The sequence below is a fragment of the Rhipicephalus sanguineus genome, chromosome 1 (genome assembly GCF_013339695.2).
Source record: "Rhipicephalus sanguineus isolate Rsan-2018 chromosome 1, BIME_Rsan_1.4, whole genome shotgun sequence".
In the NCBI taxonomy this organism is placed as follows: domain Eukaryota; kingdom Metazoa; phylum Arthropoda; class Arachnida; order Ixodida; family Ixodidae; genus Rhipicephalus; species Rhipicephalus sanguineus.
In genome coordinates this window covers 262,850,572-262,877,513 of record NC_051176.1, presented here as the reverse complement: position 1 = coordinate 262,877,513, position 26,942 = coordinate 262,850,572, and the positions used below count along the sequence as shown (strand labels likewise).

At 47.5% G+C, this 26,942-nt stretch overlaps 4 protein-coding genes across 4 annotated transcripts; all 4 read right to left on the bottom strand.

Annotated features, from left to right (window-relative positions):
* Positions 1–12,038: 12,038 nt before the first annotated feature.
* On the bottom strand, positions 12,039–12,593 carry LOC119382661 (sex-determining region Y protein-like). The gene has a single exon (XM_037650462.1). The coding sequence runs from the start codon at positions 12,591–12,593 to the stop codon at positions 12,039–12,041; it is 555 nt and encodes a 184-aa protein (XP_037506390.1).
* A 4,038-nt stretch (positions 12,594–16,631) lies between these two features.
* On the bottom strand, positions 16,632–17,111 carry LOC119382651 (sex-determining region Y protein-like). The gene has a single exon (XM_037650453.1). It carries the CDS (start codon positions 17,109–17,111, stop codon positions 16,632–16,634), a length of 480 nt encoding a protein of 159 aa, XP_037506381.1.
* A 6,857-nt stretch (positions 17,112–23,968) lies between these two features.
* LOC119382642 (transcription factor SOX-18-like) lies at positions 23,969–24,523 on the bottom strand. The gene has a single exon (XM_037650441.1). The coding sequence runs from the start codon at positions 24,521–24,523 to the stop codon at positions 23,969–23,971; it is 555 nt and encodes a 184-aa protein (XP_037506369.1).
* A 1,526-nt stretch (positions 24,524–26,049) lies between these two features.
* Positions 26,050–26,604, bottom strand: LOC119382635 (sex-determining region Y protein). The gene has a single exon (XM_037650428.1). It carries the CDS (start codon positions 26,602–26,604, stop codon positions 26,050–26,052), a length of 555 nt encoding a protein of 184 aa, XP_037506356.1.
* Between the last annotated feature and the right edge of the window lie 338 nt (positions 26,605–26,942).

The following is a 26,942-nucleotide window of genomic DNA, read 5'->3' as shown; positions in this document are numbered from 1 at the left end:
AGAAGATGGAAAAGAAAGAATAAGAACACTCAAGTAAAATATGAAAGAAGATGAAGTACGAAGGCAATGAAATATCAGCAAGAAAAAAATCAGCGATGAATAGAGGACCGTAAGAAGAAAAAGTGAAACAAAAAGTAAGGAAATAATGAAAAAATGAGAAAACAAAAAAATAAGAAGTAGATCTAAAAGAAAAGAAGATAAGAAGCAGAATTAGAAGGGGGAAGTAATGAAATAGGAGGGTACATAGAAGCGAAAATAAAAAGCAATTGAAGAAGAAACGAAAAGAACGAATAAAAAGAAATAAGAAGGACAAGCAACACTGAAGGAAGAAGACAAATTACAAGAAAAAAATACAGGGAAACAGTCAAGACTCGAAGTAGGAAGAAAGGATGCAGCGAAGCTAACAGAAATAGAATTCTTTAAGAAGCAGAAGAAGGAAAAGCCACGAATAAAAGAACAAAATTAAATACTAGGGGAACCATTCGGTATCAATCAGAAATGCTCTGCGGCATCGAAAGCTTTATTTCGACCAGTCCCGAGAGTCCAAGCTACAGGTGAGGAAATAATCAGATGCAACCCTCGTTTGCAAAAGAAAATTTCAAGTCTTCTCATTCTTAATAGTGAAGCTTCCAGTATGACCAAAATAAGTTATCTTTCATTTCTTCTTCATTACAAGAAATTTAGTGACAGTAACGATGATTATGATGATTCAAAACATAGCACGAACCCCCAGTCAGTGATGGGTCGAACATCGAGGGATTTTTGGCTATATTCACTTGTAACGAGTTCAGGAGAACAAGTTCGAAAACCTAAAGTTATGAATAAAAGAAGAATGTGCTCTTGCCAAGCGCGAACCACCAGGTGGATGGACGATTATATTTAAGATGACGAAATGCAGTTCTCGCTGAATAGTTTATAGCGAAAGCAACGATATTACGATAAATTACCGACCAATACGACACTCTCTAAAGCGGAATGTCAGCGTAGCTCTACGCGTATTTTAATTTGGCGATACATTGAAGAAAATAATTTGAGAGAGGCATGTATGTGCGTACAGTTACAGACAAATCTCTCTTTTTTATTTTTATATCTTTTTTATTGTTTATCTTGTTTTTTACTTCCAGTTTCGACGGCGCGAACTGCAGGGTAGAGGTGTGCACGGGCTCCGGGTAGCCCGAAAGCCCGACCGACCCGGCCCGCGGGCCTGGGCTCGGGCGGGCCGAGGTATTTTCACCTCGGGCCAGGGCCGGGCTCGGACTGCTTGAAATTTTATCGGGCCGGGCTCGGGCCCGGCGCAAAGCCCGACTCAAGCACGAAATATAGAGAATGAGCGGGAATTTTTTTCCAGCACGCATACAGCGCCTTTACCGGGACCGCCCTTTACCGCTTTTCCTTTCCATTCGCTATTTTAAACAAAAGGGTAGCAGGTAAAGTACTGCCTCTGTTGCACTCCGACAAACAGAGAAGTAACACCACCTGAGCAAGTGACGGCGCCACGCGACTGTTCCGCGTTAGATTTAAGGCCAAATCCATGAGTGAAAATGCACGCGACAGCGACAAGCGACCCGACGTAGATTGCCTTCGTGCAAGATGACGCTTGCATGGGCATACCCCATACACGTGACGGCTTTGGCGAGCGAACTCCATTGTTGCTGGCATGAGGCCGTCTACTTGTATAGCAATAGTGCCGCGAACAGTCTCTATTAGAGACTGTTCGTCGTGTGCTGTTTGATCACATTTGATATGCCGAATAAAATGTCAAATTACAGCGAACCTTCAAAAAGCCGGGTCGGGTCGGGCCGGGCCCGGGATTGTGTTTTCGTACATCGGGCCGAGCCGGGCGGGCTCGCAGCCCTTTGCCGTCGGGCTCGGGCGGGCCTTCGACAAAGTCAGCGGGCCCGGGCCGGGCTCGGGCTCGGAAATACGGCCCTTGCACAGCTCTACTGCAGGGCAAACGAAGAAGACCATCGCGTGGTTTAAGGCGCGCAAGGCAGCAGGTCTTTCGCTGTGCTCGTTCGCTCGGTTACGGCCAGAGACGACGAGGGACGACGCCCAACGCGGGAACGCGCGCCTCAAAGCCGCGCTTTTAAGAACACTCAGCCAGTTCCACGCCGCGAAAACAGTCCGACAGGACGGACGGAAAAAAAGCTTTATTCAGAAAAGCACCTGCCAGCTTGCCGGCCCGGGTTCAGGCTATCCGGACTGCAGAGCTGTAAGCACGTGAGTGTATGCGAGGGTGGACTGAGACAGCTTAGGCTCATTTCGAGCATCATCATCGTCATCATAATTTCGAGTATCGTCATCAGACATGCAAACGTTTCAGGCTCAACTTAGAACAGCTCCGCTATTACAATTATAATCGAAATAGAAATGCAAGGCGATCGGGAATCAGCGCGGCACACGCCTTGGCCCTCCAGTGTAATCGAACGTAGCGGCCAACACCTCCCTGCCGTTAAAACATATATCGCCGGGGCCACAAGAGACAGAAGCATACAGCAGGCCTTCAAACCGATTCTACTGTAGGGGCGCTTCAAGAAGACTTCCTGTTTATATAATAACCGCACATAGTGTTAAAGCTAACTGTCTCTAAAGAGGTCATGAAACCCAATTTTCGATCATAATCTGTGTTACGTGGGTTAATACTAGTACAATTCACAAACAAGCTGGCGAAATTTTAGCGCAATTGGTCAAGCACTTAATTTATAATTGAATATTTTTACAAACACGCTAGCGGCCTCAGAGTCGGGCAACACTGGCACACTCGCGAGCCGTGACGTAACAAGCTGCTTGCTTTGAGAGCGTGTGCATTCCGGCAAACGATTTTGTTCCGTTGTCAGCTGCGCATACGGTCGAAATATTTCAGCTTTCTTTAACTTGGCATTGAATTTGAACAATTTGCAGCAGCTGAAACTTTGGCAGAAGACGACGGCTCCGCCCCATGAAGCGCATGATGATACACACGCCATGGCAAAATGGCGTTCGCCGGCGGTGAGTGGGGTTTAGAGCCGGCTATTTCTAGGGCTCATTTTGCACTGAAATATTCCTTTACGCTGCATTTTCCGTATATGTGCAGGCACAATAGACCCCCTTCTTCTATTTTTCGCTGAAAATCGCAAATTGTTGGGTGATCGTGTCATGGCCCCTCTGAATCAAGCTTTCTGCCAAGAATGGTATGTGATGCTATCTGTATACACAAGGCCCGAGCAAATAAAAATTAAGCGACGGAATTCGACAACATACATTACTAGTAATCATATCTCCAGTCGTTCAGCGATGCACAGGCTGCAATTCATGAGATGCACAAGCCTGTACAACCGCTTGTGATGAGCCAGATATTGAACCCTTCTTACGGGACTCAGCCTCCGCACCTTTTCCTTACGACGTCTCTCTTTGTTTCTCGCGCGCCGTATTAACGCGATAGCTTTAAAGAGCTCGTTACGAAGAAATTCCGGTGTCGGCGTCGGCATCGTTGGTTGTAAGCGAAAAATCAGCGTTGTCCGCGAGCGAGACAGGTGCCAATAAAAAAACAATAAAAATATTCGGTTGAAGTGGAAATCGAACCCAGGTGTCCTGCGTGGCAGGCAGGTGTTGAAACACTGAGCCACGCCCGTGCTTGAAACTGTTCCGGAAAAAAAAAATCTTATATGAATGTTATGTAGTATGTGGAGTGTCCTTAATGGATCTAATATTGCGCGGCAGAAGCATGGAATCGCACCAGGAATCAAAATACGCGAATTGCGCAGCGAATGGTTTGTTTGAAGGCACCCCAATCACAAAGCGCACACGCACAATGAATTATCATTATCACCAAGAGCCTCAACAAAGTGTGCAGCTGTGCAGGCGCGCGTGTCGCCTTATATACGGACGCATAATGGGCACTTCGCGCATTTGCAAGATGAAGAATTACGGTGTAGTGGGCACCTCGCAAATGTATTTGCAGTAGGCATTCTAGGTTAGTTTCAAACGGCCAATATAACTCGCACAGACATTCCTTACCTTGCGGCGCGGTTGAGGTGTCCCCCGAGAATCGAAGCCAGGCTAGCGATAGGGAAGTTGATGCGAACGGGGCCCGATTACGCTATCGCGTTCTACTCTTGAGACGAAGTTCAAGCGTCCTTCAACGTTTTATCTACCCATCGTTCTATATATTTACCTTCGTATATATCTATTGCCCATCTCTCTCCGCTCTAATAACCTCGATGGACCACTGATTTTCTTAGGTAAACATGAAATCTTGAAGTTCTGTGGGGTATGTCATTGGTAAATAATTGCCATGATGCAAGACGTCACTAGAAGAATAGAAATATTTCTGAAAAATAGTTGATGTTAATTGTTTGACACAATTCGTCACACCCCGTCTGAGTCCGACGACTAAATATATTCCAGCATTCAAGGGAAAAAATTGTTAAATGCAAACTCGAAAACCGAAAGCACTCGTCTTTCAATCATAATGTGTCACTTTCTTTCCCCACAAGACGAATGACACGCTTTATCAACATATTAGAACACGGTCATGCATTATGCCAACCCTGACGTGACTATATATATATATTGAAGTCCCCAGGCAAACGGCCTTACTAAGCGTACTAATCAAAGTATTCAGGCAAGACTCGCTCCGTACACCAAAGTCGACAAGAAAGGAGAGGCCGATTGGAGCGTACACCTTCGGGCTGCTGGCTATGCAGTTAACACGGCGCTGCAGACGTCTACTGGTGCGACCAAGGAGGTTTAAAGGGGTCATGAAGCATCCCTTGGGCTTGTTGAAAAAACACATCCTGCGGAAAGCTGACACGGCTATGAACTGCTCTGCCAAATACTACAGTCGTGCGCGCCGCGTAAAGGCCACAAGCGGAGCGCGAAGTTGCCGTTTCCCCAGGCGCCCTCTTTCAAACAGAGGCCGGTTCTCACTCTCGTCGGTGGGCGGGGCGTCTGGCAGTTTACGTCGCAAGAGACATAGCATGCTTATTGGCCGATAGCCGACGTAAATCGAGAGCGGCGTTCGGATCAGATGCGCTTCTTGCCGCGGGGTGCCGCCACTTGCCGGCGCTGCACTCCTCAGTACACGGTAGCCGCACTCGCGCGAGCGAATCACAGCGGGAGAGCGATCGCGTTTCATGACGCGCGCTGACGTAACTTTTTCCCCTATGCCATCCCTCCCTGTCTAGCTTCGACTGCGCTCGTCGGCACGAGAAAAGAGAGAAAGCGCTCGGAGCGTGCGCCAAACCCCCGTAACTCCACTGATTCTTGACGGATTCGAGAAATTTTTGCGGCAATCGATTCGGGAGGCAGTAAACTCCGATACTGAGGTCATTACATTGTAGCGAGAGAGAGACGTGAAGGCGGCCGACGTGGCCGTGCCGAAGTCTCGCCACTTTATTAGCAGGCCCTAGTGTAAGCAGAGCGACAGCGGCTGCCGGCGTCCTGACAGCCAGGAACGTGAGCTCGTTCTCAACTGCTCGCGCCTCGAGCGCTCAGCAAGAGCTGCGCGAGAGGCGCGGCGCGTAAATGTAAAAACGATGATGATGATCGTGAGCGATGATGATGATGCCGCTATAACATCATTACTTGGAAAAGTGGTTCATGACCCCAGGTTTAAGGTGCGACACCGTAAAAAATCGTATACGGAAAGCTGCCCCAGCTGAAAGCGGTCCTCAGCCTAGACGCTCCTGTTAGCGTCACACGCTACGACAGCCGTACAGACGCCTGTGAGAAGGTCAGAGCTGTGGCGAGGAAAAGAGCCGCACGAGCACAAGAAAAACAAAAGCGCTATTATGACCGCCGCCGGCGCCCTGCACCGGAATATAAAATTGGAGACGAGGTGTGGGTGCAAAGGGGCGGCAGCTGCCCGGGCAAGAAGTTACTGCCGAAGTTCGAGGGGCCCTTCACAATAACCGAACGGTTAGGACAAAATACCTGGCGCGTTACCACCTCAAATCCAAGCTTTGAACTCGATCGGCGGAAAGGGAACAACTTTGCAGTGCATGTGTCACGCTTCAAGAAACGAGTGCGTCGTTTGGACTGAACTGTTGTTTCTTTTTGATTGCCAGGTCCGCAGCGTGGCCGATTGTGAAAGGCAAGAACGGCAATGCGGCTCGGCTGCTTGCGCGAGGGGCTGGGAAAACACCGAGGCAGAGGAAGAAGAAGTTTAGAATAGAACAGCTGGCCCAAAAAGGATCGGGTGCTGTCTCTGGTCTCATTCCTTACAATGTGTGTGTGTGTGTGTGTGTGTGTGTGTGTGTGTGTGTGTGTGTGTGTGTGTGTGTGTGTGTGTGTGTGTGTGTGTGTGTGTGTGTGTGTGTGTGTGTGTGTGTGTGTGTGTGTGTGTGTGTGTGTGTGTGTGTGTGTGTGTGTGTGTGTGTGTGTGTGTGTGTGTGTGTGTGTGTGTGTGTGTGTGTGTGTGTGTGTGTGTGTGTGTGTGTGTGTGTGTGTGTGTGTGTGTGTGTGTGTGTGTGTGTGTGTGTGTGTGTGTGTGTGTGTGTGTGTGTGTGTGTGTGTGTGTGTGTGTGTGTGTGTGTGTGTGTGTGTGTGTGTGTGTGTGTGTGTGTGTGTGTGTGTGTGTGTGTGTGTGTGTGTGTGTGTGGTGTGTGTGTGTGTGTGTGTGTGTGTGTGTGTGTGTGTGTGTGTGTGTGTGTGTGTGTGTGTGTGTGTGTCTACGTCTCCAGCGGAGACAATTCACATTCGCCAGTTTTGATTGATTTAAAAGCCCTCACGCATCGATCATTTCCAGCAATTATATCTCAGGGAGACCATATTCATTATGGTCACCCTCTCCAAGGCCTTGTTACGTCAGGTCATATACACGCACAGGGGCCATCAAGTCAACTTGTCTCACCAACGAACAGGATAAAGCTTTCGAATTTTCTAGCAGTTCAATGCATGTCCTCGAAAGATAGACTGTGTTAACTTTCCTGCGCATATAATACTATAGACTTTGCTCTAGACCAGCAGATGTAACCCGAACGCGCCCCTCGTAGAATTTAGGCCTCTTACACGTGACACCTCAGATGGCGTAAATGCCTTATTTCAATAAATAAGAACACCGCACAGTTCTTCCGTCACTCTTTTATTCTTTATATAATCAAAAGAGCCCACAAATTACATCAAGATGTACATCATTACGCTACTAAACGTTCAACGCATACTGATGGCCTTCTACGTCGGAGCCGCCAGCTACCGACTACGATGGCTGGTGTTCGCTGGGAGCGCCGTGAGAAGAACCCAGAGTGTTAAGGAGGCCCTCCTGGTCGAATGACGTACTGCCTAACGAGGGATCATCATCGTCGTTGTCCAGGTTCGTAGGTGGTGGCATATAATAAAATATTCCTATATATCTCTTTTAGAATATGGTAGCCACTGCTATATAAACGATGGTTGTGGCCCCTTCACTCTTCGCTCCACGTTGGATCAAGGTCGCGTTACACCTCCTAGGGCCGTGCGAGCCGTCACTGTGACCAGGACGTCGTCATCAGCCCAGGGTACGGCGTCCTCTGATCAGCGCCCCAGCGCCCTAAACGCGATCAAGTGTAGCACTGGTTGCACGGCGGTTGTACCTCAGCGGTTGTGGCGACAGAGGCGGATGGATGCTGCAACTCCTGTCTGCCTCCGCCCTTAAAGGAGCTCGCGGAAGCGCTGGGCTGCTTCTCCTTTTCCCTTGAACATCAGGAACACAGCCAGGCAGGCTCATTCCCGGGCTTATCCTGCGCTCATCTTCCCCGCGCTGGTGGGCCCCGCGCTGATCGAAGACGTAGTAGGGGTATATCCTTCGTTGCGCGGCAGCAGCTTCGGCTTCATTGCGCTGATAGGGTCCCTTGTCGATGGCGCAAAAGGAACGCCACAGCTTGCCCATGCGGCTGCTCACACGCTGATTGTCTTCGTTCAGCTTCTCGGCCGCCACCAATCGCCTCTTCTGTGCAAACTGCATGAAGGCGTTTGTAGGCGGCAGAATCCGTGACCGAAGATGGTGGCTATGCTACACGTCTCGGCTCGTTGATGGAACTGCCATGGCGGGAACGGAGGCCACGTCACACACTGCCGTCGCCGCCGCCTTCTGCTGCTGATGAGATGTCCGTAACAGACCACGCGAGACTCCGTCGGGTCGTGCTGGTGGGCCCCTGTTGAAACCCAGCCAGCGGCTGACGACGATGGCGGACTTTCACAGGGAAAGTCTTTGTTTGTCGTCCACAAAGCACAGAGAAAATCCGCCCTGTTGGAACGACGAGGTTCTTCTTCTGCTTCTTTTCTCCGTATCCCATCGCTTACTACCACTATGGTGTTTTCCAGTGCCGGGCAGTATCGAAGATACATGTATCTTCGATACTATCTTAGATACTCTTTGGGTATCTTGTATCTGTATCCCGATACGTCTTGCGAAACGAGTATCTGTATCTGTATTTCCGATACATTCAATAATGTATCGCGCATCTTAAGATACAAGATACTGTTATAAAAACACCACCGTGCGAAAGAATAAACGTCGACCGGAATTTCAGTTCTCAAGCTGATATTGCTGCCACTAAGCCACCTGAATAAAACTAACGACAGTAACATTCTTGTATATGTCAGCCAGAACGCTCCAGCGAGCACAGGCGATGATATTTAAGCGTCGCAATTGGTGGAGCAGAGTCACTTGATGGCGCTCGAGCCATCGCGACAAAAACAAGCGTGCGAACGTCTACGCGCAGCCCACCTTTTTTTCTAGATGTTTTCTTTCTTTTTAGTTGTGTTAATGTCATGACACTTGTTGATAGACCCTTCACTCTGCTGCGTACTCCAATGCGTGCGGCATCTTTCGCACAAATTCTGATGCCGCTATACTGTCGCTATCGAAGTTTGTCTTGCGTGATGCTTCGTTTCAATGTCTCAAGAATGCAAGAATGGGGCTGCTTTGCGTCTCGCGCCTTTCACACATCAGCGATTTGAAATATCTTGTGGATGCAAGCGTGACTTACATAGTACGATGAGATTGACTTACATGCAAAGGAGATTCTAACAACCGTCCCGCTATCGGTGCTGACGTTAGATGCAATAGAACAAGCATTTACGTAAAAGGAAGTATTTTGACGTACTGTGTCTTTGTTTTTCCTGGTAAATTATTCGAAAAGTTCTTTTAATGGTAACTTGATTGTTAGCACAAGTGCCTTCTTCGCTGTCTTCTGTTTGCCTCCCATACATTACCTATAGTCCTTTGCATAGTTTTTCGCCCATCTGTTTATTGTAATATGTCTTTTGTAACCTGCTGCTAAAATACGTTCTCTGCTTTATTCTTATTTTTTAACTGTCTGCGAACATGGTTTTATTTCATATTTCGCGGAATTTCTCTAAAAGCCCGAAAACATTCACCACGCCGCATGTACGCTGCCAAAAAAAAATTGGGTCGGTCGTTTTTAAATTCGCTCCACGATGTGTCGAAGCGAAGTCGGCCCTGAAGTGAATAGTAAAAATGTCGCAATGTCCCATAATTGACCTTATTTAATTAACCAGTTAAGCTTAGTACTAAACGTACCATAACGAGTGCCACATGACGGCAAAACATATACCTTTGGTTTTATTCAGCGGCGGTTAACCACTTGTTTTTTTAATATTGGGGTCTACTTACGTGAAACACCCTGTATACATATCCACTTTGATTGTTTAATACGGAACCACCTTGCTTTTTGACTTAAATATATTCGTTTTCCTTTTTTTAGGTCACCTTAAAGTATTCTTATTGTTACAAATCCGCAGGTAAGCAGAGCTAGAAGTAGCAATAGTGTGAATAGCAGTGATAATCTGCAGCGTTTTGTGCCGCTAGAATACGTCTGAGACGTTTCCTGGCGGCTCAGGTTCTCTCGGAGAACAAATGGTAAAAGATTGCACGTTAGTGAATATGTTGCTAACGAACGCTTTGCGCCAGCAGATAAGTAAAATATGAAAAATCACTTCAGTTTTATGTCCTCAATTACCGTATTTACTCGAATCTAAGCCGATGTTTTTTTTTTCGAAAAAACGATCTGCGAAAGTGGGGGCGTCGGCTTAGATTCGAGTACAATGAATAGGTTTTTTTACTTTTCTGGTCTTGCGAATTTCGGGGGTCGGCTTAGAATCGGGGCCGGCCTAGATTCGAGTAAATACGGTAATTGTGAGCGCCGACTATGTAGTTCATCGTCTTTACGCGATGCGTCACAAACAATACCCCTACCAACGTTGTTGCTGCTGTACACCTGTCGGTGGATGCGGTATTACGAAAACAATACGCTTGCGGACAAGGTAAGAGTGCACAGCGGTATTTGCGCCATCGTGCAGAGGCACTTGCAAGTAGATGGTAACCAGCTAGCTGGTCGCCAAATAGAGCAGCGACACCAATAAACTACAGAAGTGTCAAGCAAAAACAACTAACAGCGCAGCAGTTAAAGAGCTATCATGTTAAGCAGCCAAACAAATCCCAATAAGTCATTTAGAAATGAAACTAATACGCCTTGAGCAAGAAAGTTTGTATCTTGTGATACAAACAGGTATTTTGTTAAAATTAAACAAAGCTGGGTCGCAGTTAAGAAATTTTCAAGTAAACACATTTCTACATAGGCCTTTGCTGCTTCATTATAAAGATATATAACAGCAAATTTGCAAATGTATCGAAGTATCTTAAGATACAATTGGGAAGTATCGTATCGGATACAATTATTCCGCGAGTATCTTGTATCTGTATCTCAAATACTTCTTGCTCGAGTATCTTGTATCGCATCGCGATACAATTTCAAAGTATCTTTCCCCAGCCCTGGTGTTTTCCAATACTCCAGTGGTTATAGTAATGGACATAGATATGCTATCTCAGTTGCGAAACATGTGAAATAGGCGAGTATATGAATGACATAATAAACTATATTTTCCAGTAGCACCGACTGACTGTAGAAGAAGCAATAGACGTGGAAGAAAAGTAAGTGGAACTAGAACAAAGCAAAAATATAAATTTGAAGGTATAGATGAAAAAACAATATTAAGGATGACAGGTGAGTTATTATTAGGAAAGACGAGAATAATTAAACTTGGCAACAAAACAAGGGGCGAAAAAGTAAGGAGGAAAACAGGGAGAGGAATAAGAGAAAAAAATAAAGCAAGAAAGGTAATCCGAGAAGAAGGAGAAAACAAAAAAAAAAGAAGTTGATGTAAAGATAAAGAAAAAGGAACTAGAAGTAAAAAGCAGAAGTAATGAAATAGAATTGCATGTATAAACGAACAAAAGCAAAAATAAAAAGAAATTTTTGGCCATTCCCCCAGAGTGGGTGTGTGCCCTAGTGCTGAAGGAGAAAACAAAGCAAACAAAAACAAAAGCAACGCTGATGGAAGCAGACCAGCACGAAGAAGAAGAAAAGAAGCACACGCAAACTTGGCCAATCATCCGGAGTGTGTATGTGCCATAGTGTAAGGAACAAACCAAACAAACTACTAAGACACAAAGTTCAAGAAAAAGCAGCAGCACATTAACAGAAGCGCCATCGTTAAAAAAGTCGAGCCTCACTCACTTTATCACTTACATGCATTTCCTGAAAAGGCAGACTCCATTCACTTTCCTTAGCATTAATGCCAGAGTTTGGTTTAGACCAGTTTACAGAATCCGCAACAGATATCTCATCGCATTGATTCATTCAACACGTGACCATCCCGACGGCGTAATTGTCTTATTCTATAAATAAGGACAGTCACGCAATTATTAGAGTTTGCATCCTTTATTTCACCAATAGTGTTTATGAACTACTTGGCGATTCAGCATTCTAACGATCATTAAACGTGAAAACATGCGCTGGTGGCCGTGCACTTCGAGGCCGCCAGCTACCGACTACGATGACTTTCTTCAAGAACACTGTAAAAGCAGCCTATAGGCTCTGCAGGAGGCCGTCCTGGTCAAATGGCGAGCTGCCCACCGGCGAATCATCATCGTAGCCGTCCAGGATCGCAGCTGACGGCTGATAAAAAGTTCGAAATATAAAAAAATGTCTTTCGAAATGTCTTTCCGATTGTGAGATATACCGCTATATAAGCGGCGGGTGCGCCACCTTGTCTTTTCACGCGAGGGAGGGGTGCACGTGGCAGGGCCGTGCCACCGAGCTAGCGATGCGGGGGTCGTTGGCCAAAGAAACGGCGTGTCCTGTCGAGCGCCCCATGTAAGCCCACGGGCAACCCAGGTTGCACGACGATGGTTTCTCAGCGGCAGTGATGATGGCGGCTGATGGCTGCTGAAACTCCAGGCTACCCACCTCCACCCTGAAGAAAGGACATGGAACTTCTGGGCTCCTACTACTTTCACCCTTCGTGCTTGAGCCTCGCATGCACTCCTGTTCTTTGCGCTGGTGGGCCCTGCCCTGATCGAAGACGTAGTTGGGGTATCTCCTTCGGTGGACGGCACCAGCTTCGGCTGCCTTGCGCTGGTATGGTTGCTTGTCGGAGGAGCTGAGCGAATGCCGCATCTTACCCAAGCGGCTGCTCACACGCTGGTTGTTTTCATTCAGCTTCTCGGCGGCCACCAATCGCCTCTTCTCCTGTGCAAACGGCATGAAGGCATTTGGAGGCGGTGGAATGCCTGACCACAGCTGGTGGTAGTGCTGCACTTCTTGCCTCATCGATGGACCCGCAATGCTGGGACCAGACGACACGTCACACACCGCCGTCGCCGCTTCTGCTGCTTTTGCGTTGGCCGTAACAGAAGACCCTGAAGGCTCTGGACCGGGCGCCTGCTGGTGGGCCTCTGTTGAAACCACCAGCCACTATGGTTGGCTTTAACCAAGGTAGTCGTCCGTGGAGTGCAGGGAGAATCCGCCCTGGCCGAACGACGAGCTTCTTCTTCTTCTTCTTCTTCTTTTCTCCCAGGCTCGCGGATATAACTCTGTACGGTGTTGGCCAAACCTCGAAAGTCCGAAGCTAAAGAATACAGAAATAATATGCGCTCGGAAAATTGAATAAATGCATAAATTCACTGCGTCAGATTCAAGAAAATGACTGGTGTTGCCGAAAGCAGAATGAAGTACTGTACTACTGCTACTAATAATAAGAAGAAGAAGAAGAGGATGAAGAAGACGACGAAAAACATGATGATGATGATCACGATACGGTGATATGGAGAAGGTATAGTTGGTTAATCGCTTGGAATCAATATTAATGTATTTCGATGGTGCCTAAAGCACTCCTCTGACTGTACCCGTAAGTGCAAGCTCCATATCCAGTCAGATCCAGGCTACGTCGGCGAAAGTAAACTTCAATTTCTGGTGAAATGGCGACATGACAAAAATAGCAGTTTAAAAGGTAAATCATTTAAAATGTAATGGGAATAGCAAGCAAGAAAATATTAACGTGGCACCAGTATTGTCACTTTAATGAATTTGCACGCAACGTTAAACATCTGCGTATTGTTAAAACCCAGTGCAGAGACACCAACGGAAAGTAGTACGCCAACGCATTGAGCCCAGCTTGATAGGAGGCTCGCCGATAAGTCTTTCTCTTTATATTGTAGTTAGGCCCCACATGCACGGTGGGCCAATGACAGCCATCACCGATCACTATGCTCTGCACACTGGGCTTCATGTAACGGATTGAGGAAAATTTAATGGGAAAATTTAGAATTTAGACACTCTTCGATATTTCTTCTTCTTTTAAACGGAGGCGCGTGGAATGTCCCCTGCGACTCCCGCCACACGGGGGCGTCTGATGCAAGGTGTTCCCGGTGTTCTTTTTTTTCAACTTCACATCAGGGGGGCTACAGAAAAAGGCCACTTTCTCGTGCGCACTCAAGGAAAGTTTTCAAATTGAAAGAAAGTTAGGAGCGTTGCGTGATAGAAAACACGCTCACGCTCCTCCGAGATTTGCTTATCACCGTTATAGCTCGCCGTTATTTCGCCGGCGCATACATGGCTGTGGCTGAGTTGTCTAACGCAGCGCTCTGGGAAGCGAGGGGTTGCTGGTACGAATCCGCGGTCGGTTACTTATGAACTTTTTTTCTTCTGCTTTATTTTTCTTTTCGCCTTTTTATATATATACATACATATACATATCCGGGACATGACGGCGTCGACAGACGGTGACGGCAAAAATCAGCCGAGATTGTCCGTATAATTGCTATCGCAATAATAAAAAAATGATAGAAAGAGCGAGAAAGAGAAAGAAATGAATAGAAAGAAACAACGACAAACCTTGATGCTGACTTGGTGCTGTGATTGCCCAGCGATACCCAATCGAACCCGATCGATACCTAGTCAATACTCGTGATTTACAATGTGATCACGTGAACACGTCGTGTATCGGCGTGTGAATGCACGTGTGCCTAGTAAAACCAGGACCAGTCGAGTGCCGACCAGCTCTGCTATGCCACAGCCTGGCGCGACTCTGTGCAAGCTGCATAAATTTTAAATGCGAAGCATTTCTTAACGAACCTTTGGCACTTTGGGCATTTCTATCTATCTATCTATCTATCTATCTATCTATCTATCTATCTATCTATCTATCTATCTATCTATCTATCTATCTATCTATCTATCTATCTATCCGCCTACGTCTAGGTGCTCTCATGATCGCCTTCTTAACTTGGTGTAGACCACAACTGCCATGGGAGGGTAAGAGGATTTGACAAATATGACTGTCGGGTCACGACATGAATAACGTGAAGATACTGTCGCGTACGTCGTCAAATCTTTTCTTCCAGACGCGTATGGCCCATATCAGCATGCCACTGGCCGCAGTGGACGGGTATGCGCCGCAGGTGATTGACAGTTTATATCTACCCAGGAACGGCGAGGACAGACATTGGTAACCTAAATGCGAGAGCGTTAAGAAAAACGGACATCGGCAGCGTTGACCCGACGAATGGGAAAAATGAAAATTGGGATCCCGGCAATAATCTAACCGAGGCATTCTGCATGGCAATCAGGTATTCTACCACAGAGCCACTCCAGGTCTGTAAACTGGTTTGGAAAAGCAGCCTATGCAGGCGTAATGACGGTGCAACGTGAATTGTGTTTGTGGTGCTGGCTATCTAATTTTACAAGAAAGCAATAAACACTACATATGCACTCCTACGATACAAGCCTCATATCAGATTAACGTCTGTGGTTCCAGTGTTGGCTCCGCTTTTATAGCAGTCTAATAAACATTACATTTGTATTCCTATGATTTCGCAAGATATATTAAAGCATTGCTGGACCCCGGATGAATACCTTAACGAAAGTTACGATTCTAGTCACATGATTGCACCGTAAAGTGCACTTAGTTTCGATAATACTGACCTATGTACTCTAACGTGAGGGCTGACGTTGCGTCGCGCCATAAGTTACCCTTTAAACGCCAGTGTTGTCGACGTGCCTGGTAAGCCCACGATGTGTACACAGCTACTACACTTACAAAAACACGTTGATCTACCTCGTAACGCTTGCCTCAAAGCCATGAAATACAGCATGGAAATACTCACCTAATGCTTCGCCTGAAACTGATTCCCACAACGCGTGGGAACTGCCGAATTTTTTTAAAGATGTAATTGCTGTGAAATGCCTGGCATGAATATTCACAGCACGTCTCTCCGAGTGCTACTTGCCAATATATTTGTTGCACTGCAGGAAAAAAATCGTTAGGTTCAAGTTTGATGACACACAACTAGTCATCCATCAGACATTATGTCACCGTTTCTCGCACTTTTTTTTTTCATCAGTCAAATGACACGCATTATTTGCCTTTTCGAAAACGGTGCTGCAGGGTGACTTTGTGACATCACCCTGCACTATCTTGCTTCATGAGGTTTCACAGACAAGCAATGGACGATCTAGTCAGCCAGTTTAACTCACACACAAATTCAGACTTTCGTGTTTCGTTTTATCACTTTACTACATTTCCTCAAAAGCAAGATTGTATCCATTCTTCTGCGAATTAAACTGTTGCGGTTTGGTCCAGACCAGTTGACAGAATCTGCAACGGGCATCTCGTCGAATTTATACCTTTTACGCATGACACCCCAGATGGCGCAACTGCCTTCCTCAAGGGAAATGATTAACTGCAGCACGAGCAACTGGACAAGACAGAGACGGACAGCCCATAGTCCGTCCGTCTTGTCCCGCTGTTCGCGCTGTTACTCGCTTTCTTTGGACATGTGCCAACCGGTCCAAGTAAGTACTCTGGAGCCTCCTTCAATAAATTAGGAACGCCACACAGTTCTTGTGTCACTTTTGAATTCCTTTTATAACCAATAGAGTTTATGAAATACTTCGCGATATAACATCCTCACGCAAATGGACGTCCCAACGTGCGCTGATGGCCCCCCACTTCGGGGCCGCCAGCTACCGACTACGATGGTCGACGTTCTGCGGCATCACAGTTAACGGAGCCCAGGCTGTTAAGGAGGCCCTCCTGGTCGAATGACAAGCTGATTGCCGTGGAACCGTCGTCATCGTCCTCCGGAATCGTATGTGATGGCAGATAACGAAATATTTCGAAATATCTCGTCGCAAATGCGATAGCTACCGCTTTATGGGCGGCGGTTGGGGCGCCTTCGCTCTTCGCTTCACGTAGGACCAGGCTTCCGATACGCGTTCCAGGGCCATGCAAGCCGTCGCCGCGGCCAGCATGTGGTCTTAATCCCAAAGAACGGTGTCCACTGACCAGTGCCCGAAACGACCTGAAGATTAGCCCTGGCTGCATGGAGTTTGTACCTCTTGGTGGTGGCGACCGGGGCGTATGGATGCTGCAACTGCGGTCTGCCTCCACCATGGTCGCAGCTCGCGGAAGCGCTGGGCTGCTGCTCCTTTTCCCTGAACGTCAGGAGCAGAGCCAGGCAGGCTCATTTTTGAGCTTATCCTGCGCTCATGTTCCCCGCGCTGGTGGGCACCGCGCTGAGTGAATGCGCAGTCGGAGTATCTCCTTCGGTGGACGGCAGCAGAATCGGCTTCATTGCGCTGGTGGGGTCCCTTGTCGACGGTGCTGAGGGAACGCCACAGCTCGCCCAGTCGGCTGCTCACACGCTGGTTGCCTTCGTTCAGCTTCTCGGAGGAGACCGATCGCCTCTTCTCCTGTGCAAACTGCGTGAAGGCGTTTGTAGGCGGCGGAATCCGTGACCAAAGCTGATGGCTGTGCCGCACGACTTCGCTCGTCGATGGAACCGCCATGGCGGGAACGGAAGCCACGTCAAGCACCGCCGTCGACGTTTCTGCAGCTGATGAGATGTCTGTAAACAACGGTGCGAAAGACTCTTCAGGTCGTGCCGGTGGACCTGTGTTGGAACCGAGCCAGCGGCTGATAACGATGGCAGATTTTCGCCGGGAGAGTCGTCCTCAAACTTCAGAGAGAATCCGCCCAGTCGGAACGACGTCTCCTTCTTCTTCATCTGCTTCCTTTCTCCGTAGCGCATCGCTAACCTCTACGGCGTTGTCAGACTCGAGTGGTTCAAATAATGAATATAAATTCATTCGAAAATTTGAGAAAATTGGTCACTTCAGTCCGACTGATGGAAAGATAAGAATAATATAACAAACTTTATTGAGCACCAGCACCACCTGGTGGAAAACGACCAATAGTCGTGGAATAAAAATAGATGGAATCAAAGGAACAACACAAAACTCTAATGAAAGATAAATAGAAGATGGAAAAGAAAGAATAAGAACACTCAAGTAAAATAGGAAAAGAAGATGAAGTACGACGGCAATGAAATATCAGCAAGAAAAAAAATCTGCGATTAATAGGGAACCATAAGAAGAAAAAGCGAAAACAAAAAGTAAGGAAATAATGAAAAATGAGAAAACAAAAAAAAATAAGAAGTAGATCTAAAAGAAAAGAAGATAAGAAGCAGAATTAGAAGGGGGAAGTAATGAAATAGGAGGGTACATAGAAGCGAAAAGAAAAAGCAATTGAAGAAGAAACGAAAAGAACGAATAAAAAGGAATAAGAAGGAAAAGCAACACTGAAGGAAGAAGACAAATTACAAGAAAAAAATACAGGGAAACAGTCAAGACTCGAAGTAGGAAGAAAGGATGCAGCGAAGCTAACAGAAATAGAATTTTTAAGAAGCAGAAGAAGGAAAAGCCACGAATAAAAGAACAAAATTAAATTACTAGGGGAACCATTCGGTATCAATCAGAAATGCTCTGCGGCATCGAAAGCTTTATTTCGACCAGTCACGAGAGTCCAAGCTACGAGTGAGGAAAAAATGAAAATAATCAGATGCAAGCCCCGTTTCCAAAAGAAAATTTCAGGTCTTCTCATTCTTAAAAGTGCAGCTTGCAGCATGACCAGAATAAGTTATCTTTCATTTCTTCTTCATTACAAGAAATTTAGTGACAGTAACGATGATTATGATGATTCAAAACATAGCGCGGACCCCCAGTCAGTGATGGGTCGAACATCGAGGGATTTTTGGCTATATTCACTTGTAACGAGTTCAGGAGAACAAGTTCGAAAACCTAAAGTTATGAATAAAAGAAGAATGTGCTCTTGCCAAGCGCGAACCACCAGGTGGATGGACGATTATATTTAAGATGAAGACATGGAGTTCTCGCTGAATAGTTTATAGCGAAAGCAACGATATTACGATAAATTACCGACCAATACGACACTATCTAAAGCGGAATGTCAGCGTAGCTCTACGCGTATTTTAATTTGGCGATACATTGAAGAAAATAATTTGAGAGAGGCATGTATGTGCGTACAGTTACAGACAAATCTCTTTTTTTTATTTTTATATCTTTTTTATTGTTTATCTTGTTTTTTACTTCCTGTTTCGACGGCGCCAACTGCAGGGTAGAGGTGTGCACGGGCTCCGGGTAGCCCGAAAGCCCGACCCGGCCCGCGGGCCAGGCTCGGGCGGGCCGAGGTATTTTCACCTCGGGCCCGGGCCGGGCTCGGACTACTTGGAGTTTCATCGGGCCGGGCTCGGGCCCGGCGCAAAGCCCGACTCAAGCACGAAATATAGAGAATGAGCGGGAATTTTTTTCCAGCACGCATACAGCGCCTTTACCGGGACCGCCCTTTACCGCTTTTCCTTTCCATTCGCTAGTTTAAACAAAAGGGTAGCAGGTAAAGCACTGCCTCTGTTGCACTCCGACAAACAGAGAAGTAACACCACCTGAGCTAGTGACGGCGCCACGCGACTGTTCCGCATTAGATTTAAGGCCAAATCCATATGAGTCAAAATGCACGCGACAGCGACGAGCGACCCGACGTAAATTGCCTTCGTGCAAGATGGCGCTTGCATGGACATACCCCCTACACGTGACGGCTTTGGCGAGCGAACTCCATTGTTGCTGGCATGAGGCCGTCTACTTGTATAGCAATAGTGCCGCGAACAGTCTCTATTAGAGACTGTTCGTCGTGTGCTGTTTGATCATATTTGATATGCCGAATAAAATGCCAAATTACCGGAAAATGATCTTTTGTTTTCGCAGCGAACCTCCAAAAAGCCGGGTCGGGCCGGGCCCGGGATTGCGTTTTCGTACATCGGGCCGGGCCGGGCGGGCTCGCAGCCCTTTGCCGTCGGGCTCGGGCGGGCCTTCGACAAAGTCAGCGGGCCCGGGCCGGGCTGGGGCTCGGAAATACGGCCCGTGCACAGCTCTACTGCAGGGCAAACGAAGAAGACCATCGCGTGGTTTAAGGCGCGCAAGGCAGCGGGTCTTTCGCTGTGCTCGTTCGCTCGGTTACGGCCAGAGACGACGAGGGACGACGCCCAACGCGGGAACGCGCGCCTCAGAGCCGCGCTTTTAAGAAAACTCAGCCAGTTCCACGCTGCGAAAACAGTCCGACAGGACAGACGGAAAAAAAGCTTTATTCAGAAAAGCACCTGCCAGCTTGCCGGCCCGGGTTCAGGCTATCCGGACAGCAGAGCTGTAAGCACGTGAGTGTATGCGAGGGTGGACTGAGACAGCTTAGGCATATTTCGAGCATCATCATCGTCATCATAATTTCGAGTATCATCATCAGACATGCAAACGTTTCAGGCTCAACTTAGAACAGCTCCGCTATTACAATTATAATCGAAATAGAAATGCAAGGCGATCGGGAATCAGCGCGGCACACGCCTTGGCCCTCCAGTGTAATCGAACGTAGCGGCCAACACCTCCATGCCGTTAAAACATATATCGCCGGGGCCACAAGAGACAGAAGCATACAGCAGGCCTTCAAACCGATTCTACTGTAGGGGCGCTTCAAGAAGACTTCCTGTTTATATAATAACCGCACATAGTGTTAAAGCTAAGTGTCTCTAAAGAGGTCATGAAACCCAATTTTCGATCATAATCTGTGTTACGTGGGTTAATACTAGTACAATTCACAAACAAGCTGGCGAAATTTTAGCGCAATTGGTCAAGCACTTAATTTATAATTTAATATTTTTACAAACACGCTAGCGGCCTCAGAGTCGGGCAACACTGGCGCACTCGCGAGCCGTGACTAGTACCGTGACGTAACAAGCTGCTTGCTTTGAGAGCGTGTGCATTCCGGCAAACGATTTTGTTCCGTTGTCAGCTGCGCATACGGTCGAAATATTTCAGCTTTCTTTAGCTTGGCATTGAATTTGAACAATTTGCAGCAGCTGAAACTTTGGCAGAAGACGATGGCTCCGCCCCATGAAGCGCATGATGATACACACGCCATGGCAAAATGGCGGTCGCCGGCGGTGAGTGGGGTTTAGAGCCGGCTATTTCTAGGGCTCATTTTGCACTGAAATATTCCTTTACGCTGCATTTTCCGTATATGTGCCGGCACAATAGACCCCCTTCTTCTATTTTTCGCTGAAAATCGCAAATTGTTGGGTGATCGTGTCATGGCCCCTCTGAATCAAGCTTTCTGCCAAGAATGGTATGTGATGCTATCTGTATACACAAGGCCCGAGCAAATAAAAAGTAAGCGAGGGAATTCGACAACATACATTACTAGTAATCATATCTCCAGTCGTTCAGCGATGCACAGGCTGCAATTCATGAGATGCACAAGCCTGTACAACCGCTTGTGATGAGCCAGATATTGAACCCTTCTTACGGGACTCAGCCTCCCCACCTTTTCCTTACGACGTCTCTCTTTGTTTCTCGCGCGCCGTATTAACGCGATAGCTTTAAAGAGCTCGTTACGAAGAAATTCCGGTGTCGGCGTCGGCGTCGTTGGTTGTGAGCGAAAAATCAGCGTTGTCCGCGAGCGAGACAGGCGCAAATAAAAAAATAATAAAAATATTCGGTTGAAGTGGGAATCGAACCCAGGAGTCCTGTGTGGCAAGCAGGTGTTGAAACACTGAGCCACGCCCGTGCTTGAAACTGTTCCGGGAAAAAAAAAAAAACCTTATATGAATGTTATGTAGTACGAGGAGTGTCCCTAACGGATCAAATATTGCGCGGCAGAAGCATGGAATCGCACCAGGAATCAAAATACGCGAATTGCGCAGCGAATGATTTCTTTGAAGGCACCCCAATTACAGAGCGCACACGCACAATTAATTATAATTATCACCAAGAGCCTCAACAAAGTGTGCAGCTGTGCAGGCGCGCGTGTCGCCTTATATACGGACGCATAATGGGCACTTCGCCAATTTGCAAGAGGAAGAATTACGGTGTAGTGGGCACCTCGCAAATGTATTTGCAGTAGGCATTCTAGGTTAGTTTCAAACGGCGAATGTAACTCGCACAGACATTCCTTACCTTGCGGCACGGTTGGGGTGTCCCCCGAGAATCGAAGCCAGGCTGTAGCGATAGGGAAGTTGATGCGAACGGGGCCCGATTACGCTATCGCGTTCTACTCTTGAGACGAAGTTCAAGCGTTCTTCAACGTTTTATCTACCCATCGTTCTATATATTTACCTTCATATATATGTATTGCCCATCTCTCTCCGCTCTAATAGCCTCGATGGACCACTGATTTTCGTAGGTATACATGAAATCTTGAAGTTCAGTGGGGTATGTCATTGGTAAATAATTGCCATGATGCAAGACGCAACTAGAAGAATAGAAATATTTCTGAAAAATAGTTGATGTTAATTGTTTGACACAATTCGTCACACCCCGTCTGAGTCCGACGACTAAATATATTCCAGCATTCAAGGGAAAAAATTGTTAAATGCAAACTCGAAAACCGAAAGCACTCGTCTTTCAATCATAATGTGTCACTTTCTTTCCCCATAAGACGAATGACACGCTTTATCAACCTATTAGAACACGGTCATGCATTATGCCAACCCTGACGTGACTATATATATATATTGAAGTCCCCAGGCAAACGGCCTTACTGAGCGTACTAATCAAAGTATTCAGGCAAGGCTCGCTCCGTACACCAAAGTCGACAAGAAAGGAGAGGCCGATTGGAGCGTACACCTTCGGGCTGCTGGCTATGCAGTTAACACGGCGCTGCAGACGTCTACTGGTGCGACCAAGGAGGTTTAAGGTGCGACACCGTACGAAATCGTATACGGAAAGCTGCCCCAGCTGAAAGCGGTCCTCAGCCTAGACGCTGCTGTTAGCGTCACACGCTATGACAGCCGTACAGACGCCTGTAAGAAGACCAGAGCTGTGGCGAGGAAAAGAGCCGCACGAGCACAAGAAAAACAAAAGCGCTATTATGACCGCCGCCGGCGCCCTGCACCGGAATATAAAATTGGAGACGAGGTGTGGGTGCAAAGGGGCGGCAGCTGCCCGGGCAAGAAGTTACTGCCGAAGTTCGAGGGGCCCTTCACAATAAGCGAACGGTTAGGACGAAATACCTGGCGCGTTACCACCTCAAATCCAAGCTTTGAACTCGATCGGCGGAAAAGGAACAACTTTGCAGTGCATGTGTCACGCTTCAAGAAACGAGTGCGTCGTTTGGACTGAACTGTTGTTTCTTTTTGATTGTCAGGTCCGCAGCGTGGCCGATTGTGAAAGGCAAGAACGGCAATGCGGCTCGGCTGCTTGCGCGAGGGGCTGGGAAAACACCGAGGCAGAGGAAGAAGAAGTTTAGAATAGAACAGCTGGCCCAAAAAGGATCGGGTGCTGTCTCTGGTCTCATTCCTTACAATATGTGTGTGTGTGTGTGTGTGTGTGTGTGTGTGTGTGTGTGTGTGTGTGTGTGTGTGTGTGTGTGTGTGTGTGTGTGCGTGCGTGCGTGCGTGCGTGCGTGCGTGTGCGTGCGTGTGCGTGTGCGTGTGTGTGTGTGTGTGTGTGTGTGTGTGTGTGTGTGTGTGTGTGTGTGTGTGCGTGCGTGTGTGTGTGTGTGTGTGTGTGTGTCTACGTCTCCAAGGAAGACAATTCACATTCGCCAGTTTTGATTGATTTAAAAGCCCTCACGCATCGATCATTTCCAGCAATTATATCTCAGGGAGACCATATTCATTATGGTCACCTTCTCCAAGGCCTTGTTACGTCAGGTCATATACACGCACAGGGGCCATCAAGTCAACTTGTCTCACCAACGAACAGGATAAAGCTTTCGAATTTTCTAGCAGTTCAATGCATGTCCTCGGAAGATTTACTGTGTTAACTTTTCTGCGCATATAATACTATAGACTTTGCTCTAGACCAGCAGATGTAACCCGAACGCGCCCCTCGTCGAATTTAGGCCTCTTACACGTGACACCTCAGATGGCGTAAATGCCTTATTTCAATAAATAAGAACACCGCACAGTTCTTCGGTCACTCTTTTATTCTTTATATAACCAAAAGAGCCCATGAATTACATCAAGATGTACATCATTACGCTACTAAACGTTCAACGCATGCTGATGGCCTTCCACGTCGGAGCCGCCAGCTACCGACTACGATGGCTGTTGTTCGCTGGGAACGCCGTGAGAAGAGCCCAGAGTGTTAAGGAGGCCCTCCTGGTCGAATGACGGGCTGCCTAACGAGGAATCATCATCGTCGTTGTCCAGGTTCGTAGGTGGTGGCATATAATAAAATATTCCTATATATCTCTTTTAGAATATGGTAGCCACTGCTATATAAACGATGGTTGTGCCCCTTCACTCTTCGCTCCACGTTGGATCAGGGTCGCGTTACACCTCTTAGGGCCGTGCGAGCCGTCACTGTGACCAGGACGTCGTCATCAGCCCAGGGTACGGCGTCCACTGATCAGCGCCCAAAACGCGGTCAAGTGTAGCACTGGTTGCACGGCGGTTGTACCTCTGCGGTGGTGGCGACAGAGGCGGATGGATGCTGCAACTCCGGTCTGCCTCCGCCTTGGAAGGAGCTCGCGGAAGCGCTGGGCTGCTGTTTCTTTTCCCCTGAACATCAGGAACACAGCCAGGCAGGCTCATTCCGGGGCTTATCCTTCGCTCACGTTCCCCGCGCTGGTGGGCCCCGCGCTCATCGAAGACGTAGTAGGGGTATCTCCTTCGTTGCACGGCAGCAGCTTCGGCTTCATTGCGCTGATAGGGTCCCTTGTCGATGGCGCAAAAGGAACGCCACAGCTTGCCCATGCCGCTGCTCACACGCTGGTTGTCTTCGTTCAGCTTCTCGGCCGCCACCGATCGCCTCTTCTTCTGTGCAAACTGCATGAAGGCGTTTGTAGGCGGCGGAGTCCGTGACCGAAGATGGTGACTGTGCTGCACGTCTCGGCTCGTTGATGGACCTGCCATGGCGGGATGAGATGTTCGTAACAGACCACGCGAGACTCCGTCGGGTCGTGCTGGTGGGCCCCTCTTGAAACTCAGCCAGCGGCTGACGACGATGGCGGACTTTCACAGGGAAAGTCTTTGTTTGTCGTCCACAAAGCACAGAGAAATTCCGCCCTGTTGGAACGACGAGGTTCTTCTTCTGCTTCTTTTCTCCGTATCCCATCGCTTACTACCACTATGGTACTCCAGTGGTTATAGTAATGGACATAGATATGATATCTCAGTTGCGAAACATGTGAAATATGCGAGAATATTAATGACATAATAAACTATATTATCCGGTAGCACCGACTGACTGTAGAAGAAGCAATAGACGTGCAAGAAAAGTAAGTGGAACTAGAACAAAGCAAAAATATAAATTTGAAGGTATAGATGAAAAAAAAGTATTCAGGATGACAGGTGAGTTATTATTAGGAAAGACGAGAATAATTAAATTGGCAACAAAACAAGGGGCAAAAAAGTAAGGAGGAAAACGGGGAGAGGAATAAGGAAAAAAAAATAAAGCAAGAAAGGTAATCCAAGAAGAAGGAGAAAACAAAAAAAAAAGAAGTTGATGTAAAGGTAAAGAAGAAAGGAACTAGAATTAAAAAGCAGAAGTAATGAAATAGAATTGCATGTATAAACGAACAAAAGCAAAAATAAAAAGAAATGAAACAACTTATGACAACAAAGCCGAAGAAAAAGAAATATCAAGGGAATTTTTGGCCATTCCCTCAGATTGGGTATGTGCCCTAGTGCTGAAGGAGAAAACAAAACAAACAAAAGCAAAAGCAACGCTGATGGAAGCAGATAAGCACGAAGTAGAAGAAAAGAAGCAAACGCCAACTTGGCCAATCCCCCGGAGTGGGTATGTGCCACAGTGTAAGGAACAAACAAAACAAACTGTTAAGACACAAAGTTCAAGAAAGAGCAGGAGCACATTAACAGAAGCACCATCGTTAAAAAAGTCGAGTCTTTACTTACTCTATCACTTACATGCATTTCCTGAAAAGGTAGACTCCAGTCACTTTCCTTAGTATTAATCCTAGAGTGTGATTTAGACCAGTTCACAGAATCCGCAACAGATATCTCATCCCATTGATTCATTCAACACGTGACCATGTCGACGGCGTAACAGTCTTATTCTATAAATAAGGACAGTCACGCAATTATTCGAGTTGGCATTCTTTATTTCACCAATAGTGTTTATGAACTACTTGGCGATTCAGCATTCTAACGATCATTAAACGTGAAAACGTGCGCTGGTGGCCGTCCACTTCGTGGCCGCCAGCTACCGACTACGATGACTGACTTTCTTCAAGAAAACCGTAAACGGAGCCCATATGCTCTCCAGAAGGCCGTCCTGGTCAACTGGCGAGCTGCCCACCGGCGAATCATCATCGTAGTCGTCCAGGATCGGAGCTGACGGCTGATAAAAAGTTCGAAATATGTCTTTCCAATTGTGAGATATACCGCTAAATAAGCGGCGGGTGCGCCACCTTGTTTTTTCACGCGAGGCAAGGGTACACGTGGCAGGGCCGTGCAGCCGAGTCAGCGATGCCGAGGCCGTTGGCCAAAGAAATGGCGTGTCCTGTCGAGCGCCCGATGTAAGCCCACAGGCAACCCAGGTTGCACGACGATTGTTTCTCAGCGGCAGTGATGATGGCGGCTGATGGCTGCTGAAACTTCAGGCTACCCACCTCCACCCTGAACAAAGGACATGGAACTTCTGGGCTGCTACTACTGTCACCCTTCGTGCTTGAGCCTCGCATACATTCCTGTTCCTTGCTCTGGTGGGCCCTGCGCTGATCGAAGACGTAGTCAGGGTATCTCCTTCGGTGGACGGCATCAGCTGCGGCTGCCTTGCGCTGGTAGGGTTGCTTGTCGAAGGCGCTGAGCGAACGCCACATCTTACCCAGGCGACTGCTCACACGCTGGTTGTTTTCATTCGGCTTCTCGGCGGCCACCGATCGCCTCTTCTCCTGTGCGAACGGCATGAAGGCCTTTGGAGGCGGTGGGACGCCTGACCGCAGCTGGTGGTAGTGCTGCACTTCTTGCCTCATTGATGGACCCGCAATGCTGGGACCAGACGACACGTCACACACTGCCGTCGCCGCTTCTGGTGTTTTTGCACTGGCCGTAACAGAAGACGCTGAAGGTTCTGGACAGGGCGCCTGCGCGTGGGCCTCTCTTGAAACCGCCAGCCACTATGGTTGACTTTAACCAAGGGAGTCGTCCGTAGAGTGCAGGGAGAATCCGCCCTGGCCGAACGACGAGCTTCTTTTTCTTCTTCAACTTCTTTTCTCCCCGGCTCGCGGATATTACTCTGTACGGTGTTGGCAAACCTCGAATGACCGAAGGTAATGAATATAGAAATAATATGCGCTCGGAAAATTGAATA

What these genes read in the sequence shown, in the direction of transcription:
- LOC119382661 (XM_037650462.1), bottom strand. Translation starts at nt 12,593, where the DNA reads ATGAGGCAAGAAGTGCAGCACTACCACCAGCTGTGGTCAGGCATTCCA.
- LOC119382651 (XM_037650453.1), bottom strand. Translation starts at nt 17,111, where the DNA reads ATGGCGGTTCCATCGACGAGCGAAGTCGTGCGGCACAGCCATCAGCTT.
- LOC119382642 (XM_037650441.1), bottom strand. Translation starts at nt 24,523, where the DNA reads ATGGCAGGTCCATCAACGAGCCGAGACGTGCAGCACAGTCACCATCTT.
- LOC119382635 (XM_037650428.1), bottom strand. Translation starts at nt 26,604, where the DNA reads ATGAGGCAAGAAGTGCAGCACTACCACCAGCTGCGGTCAGGCGTCCCA.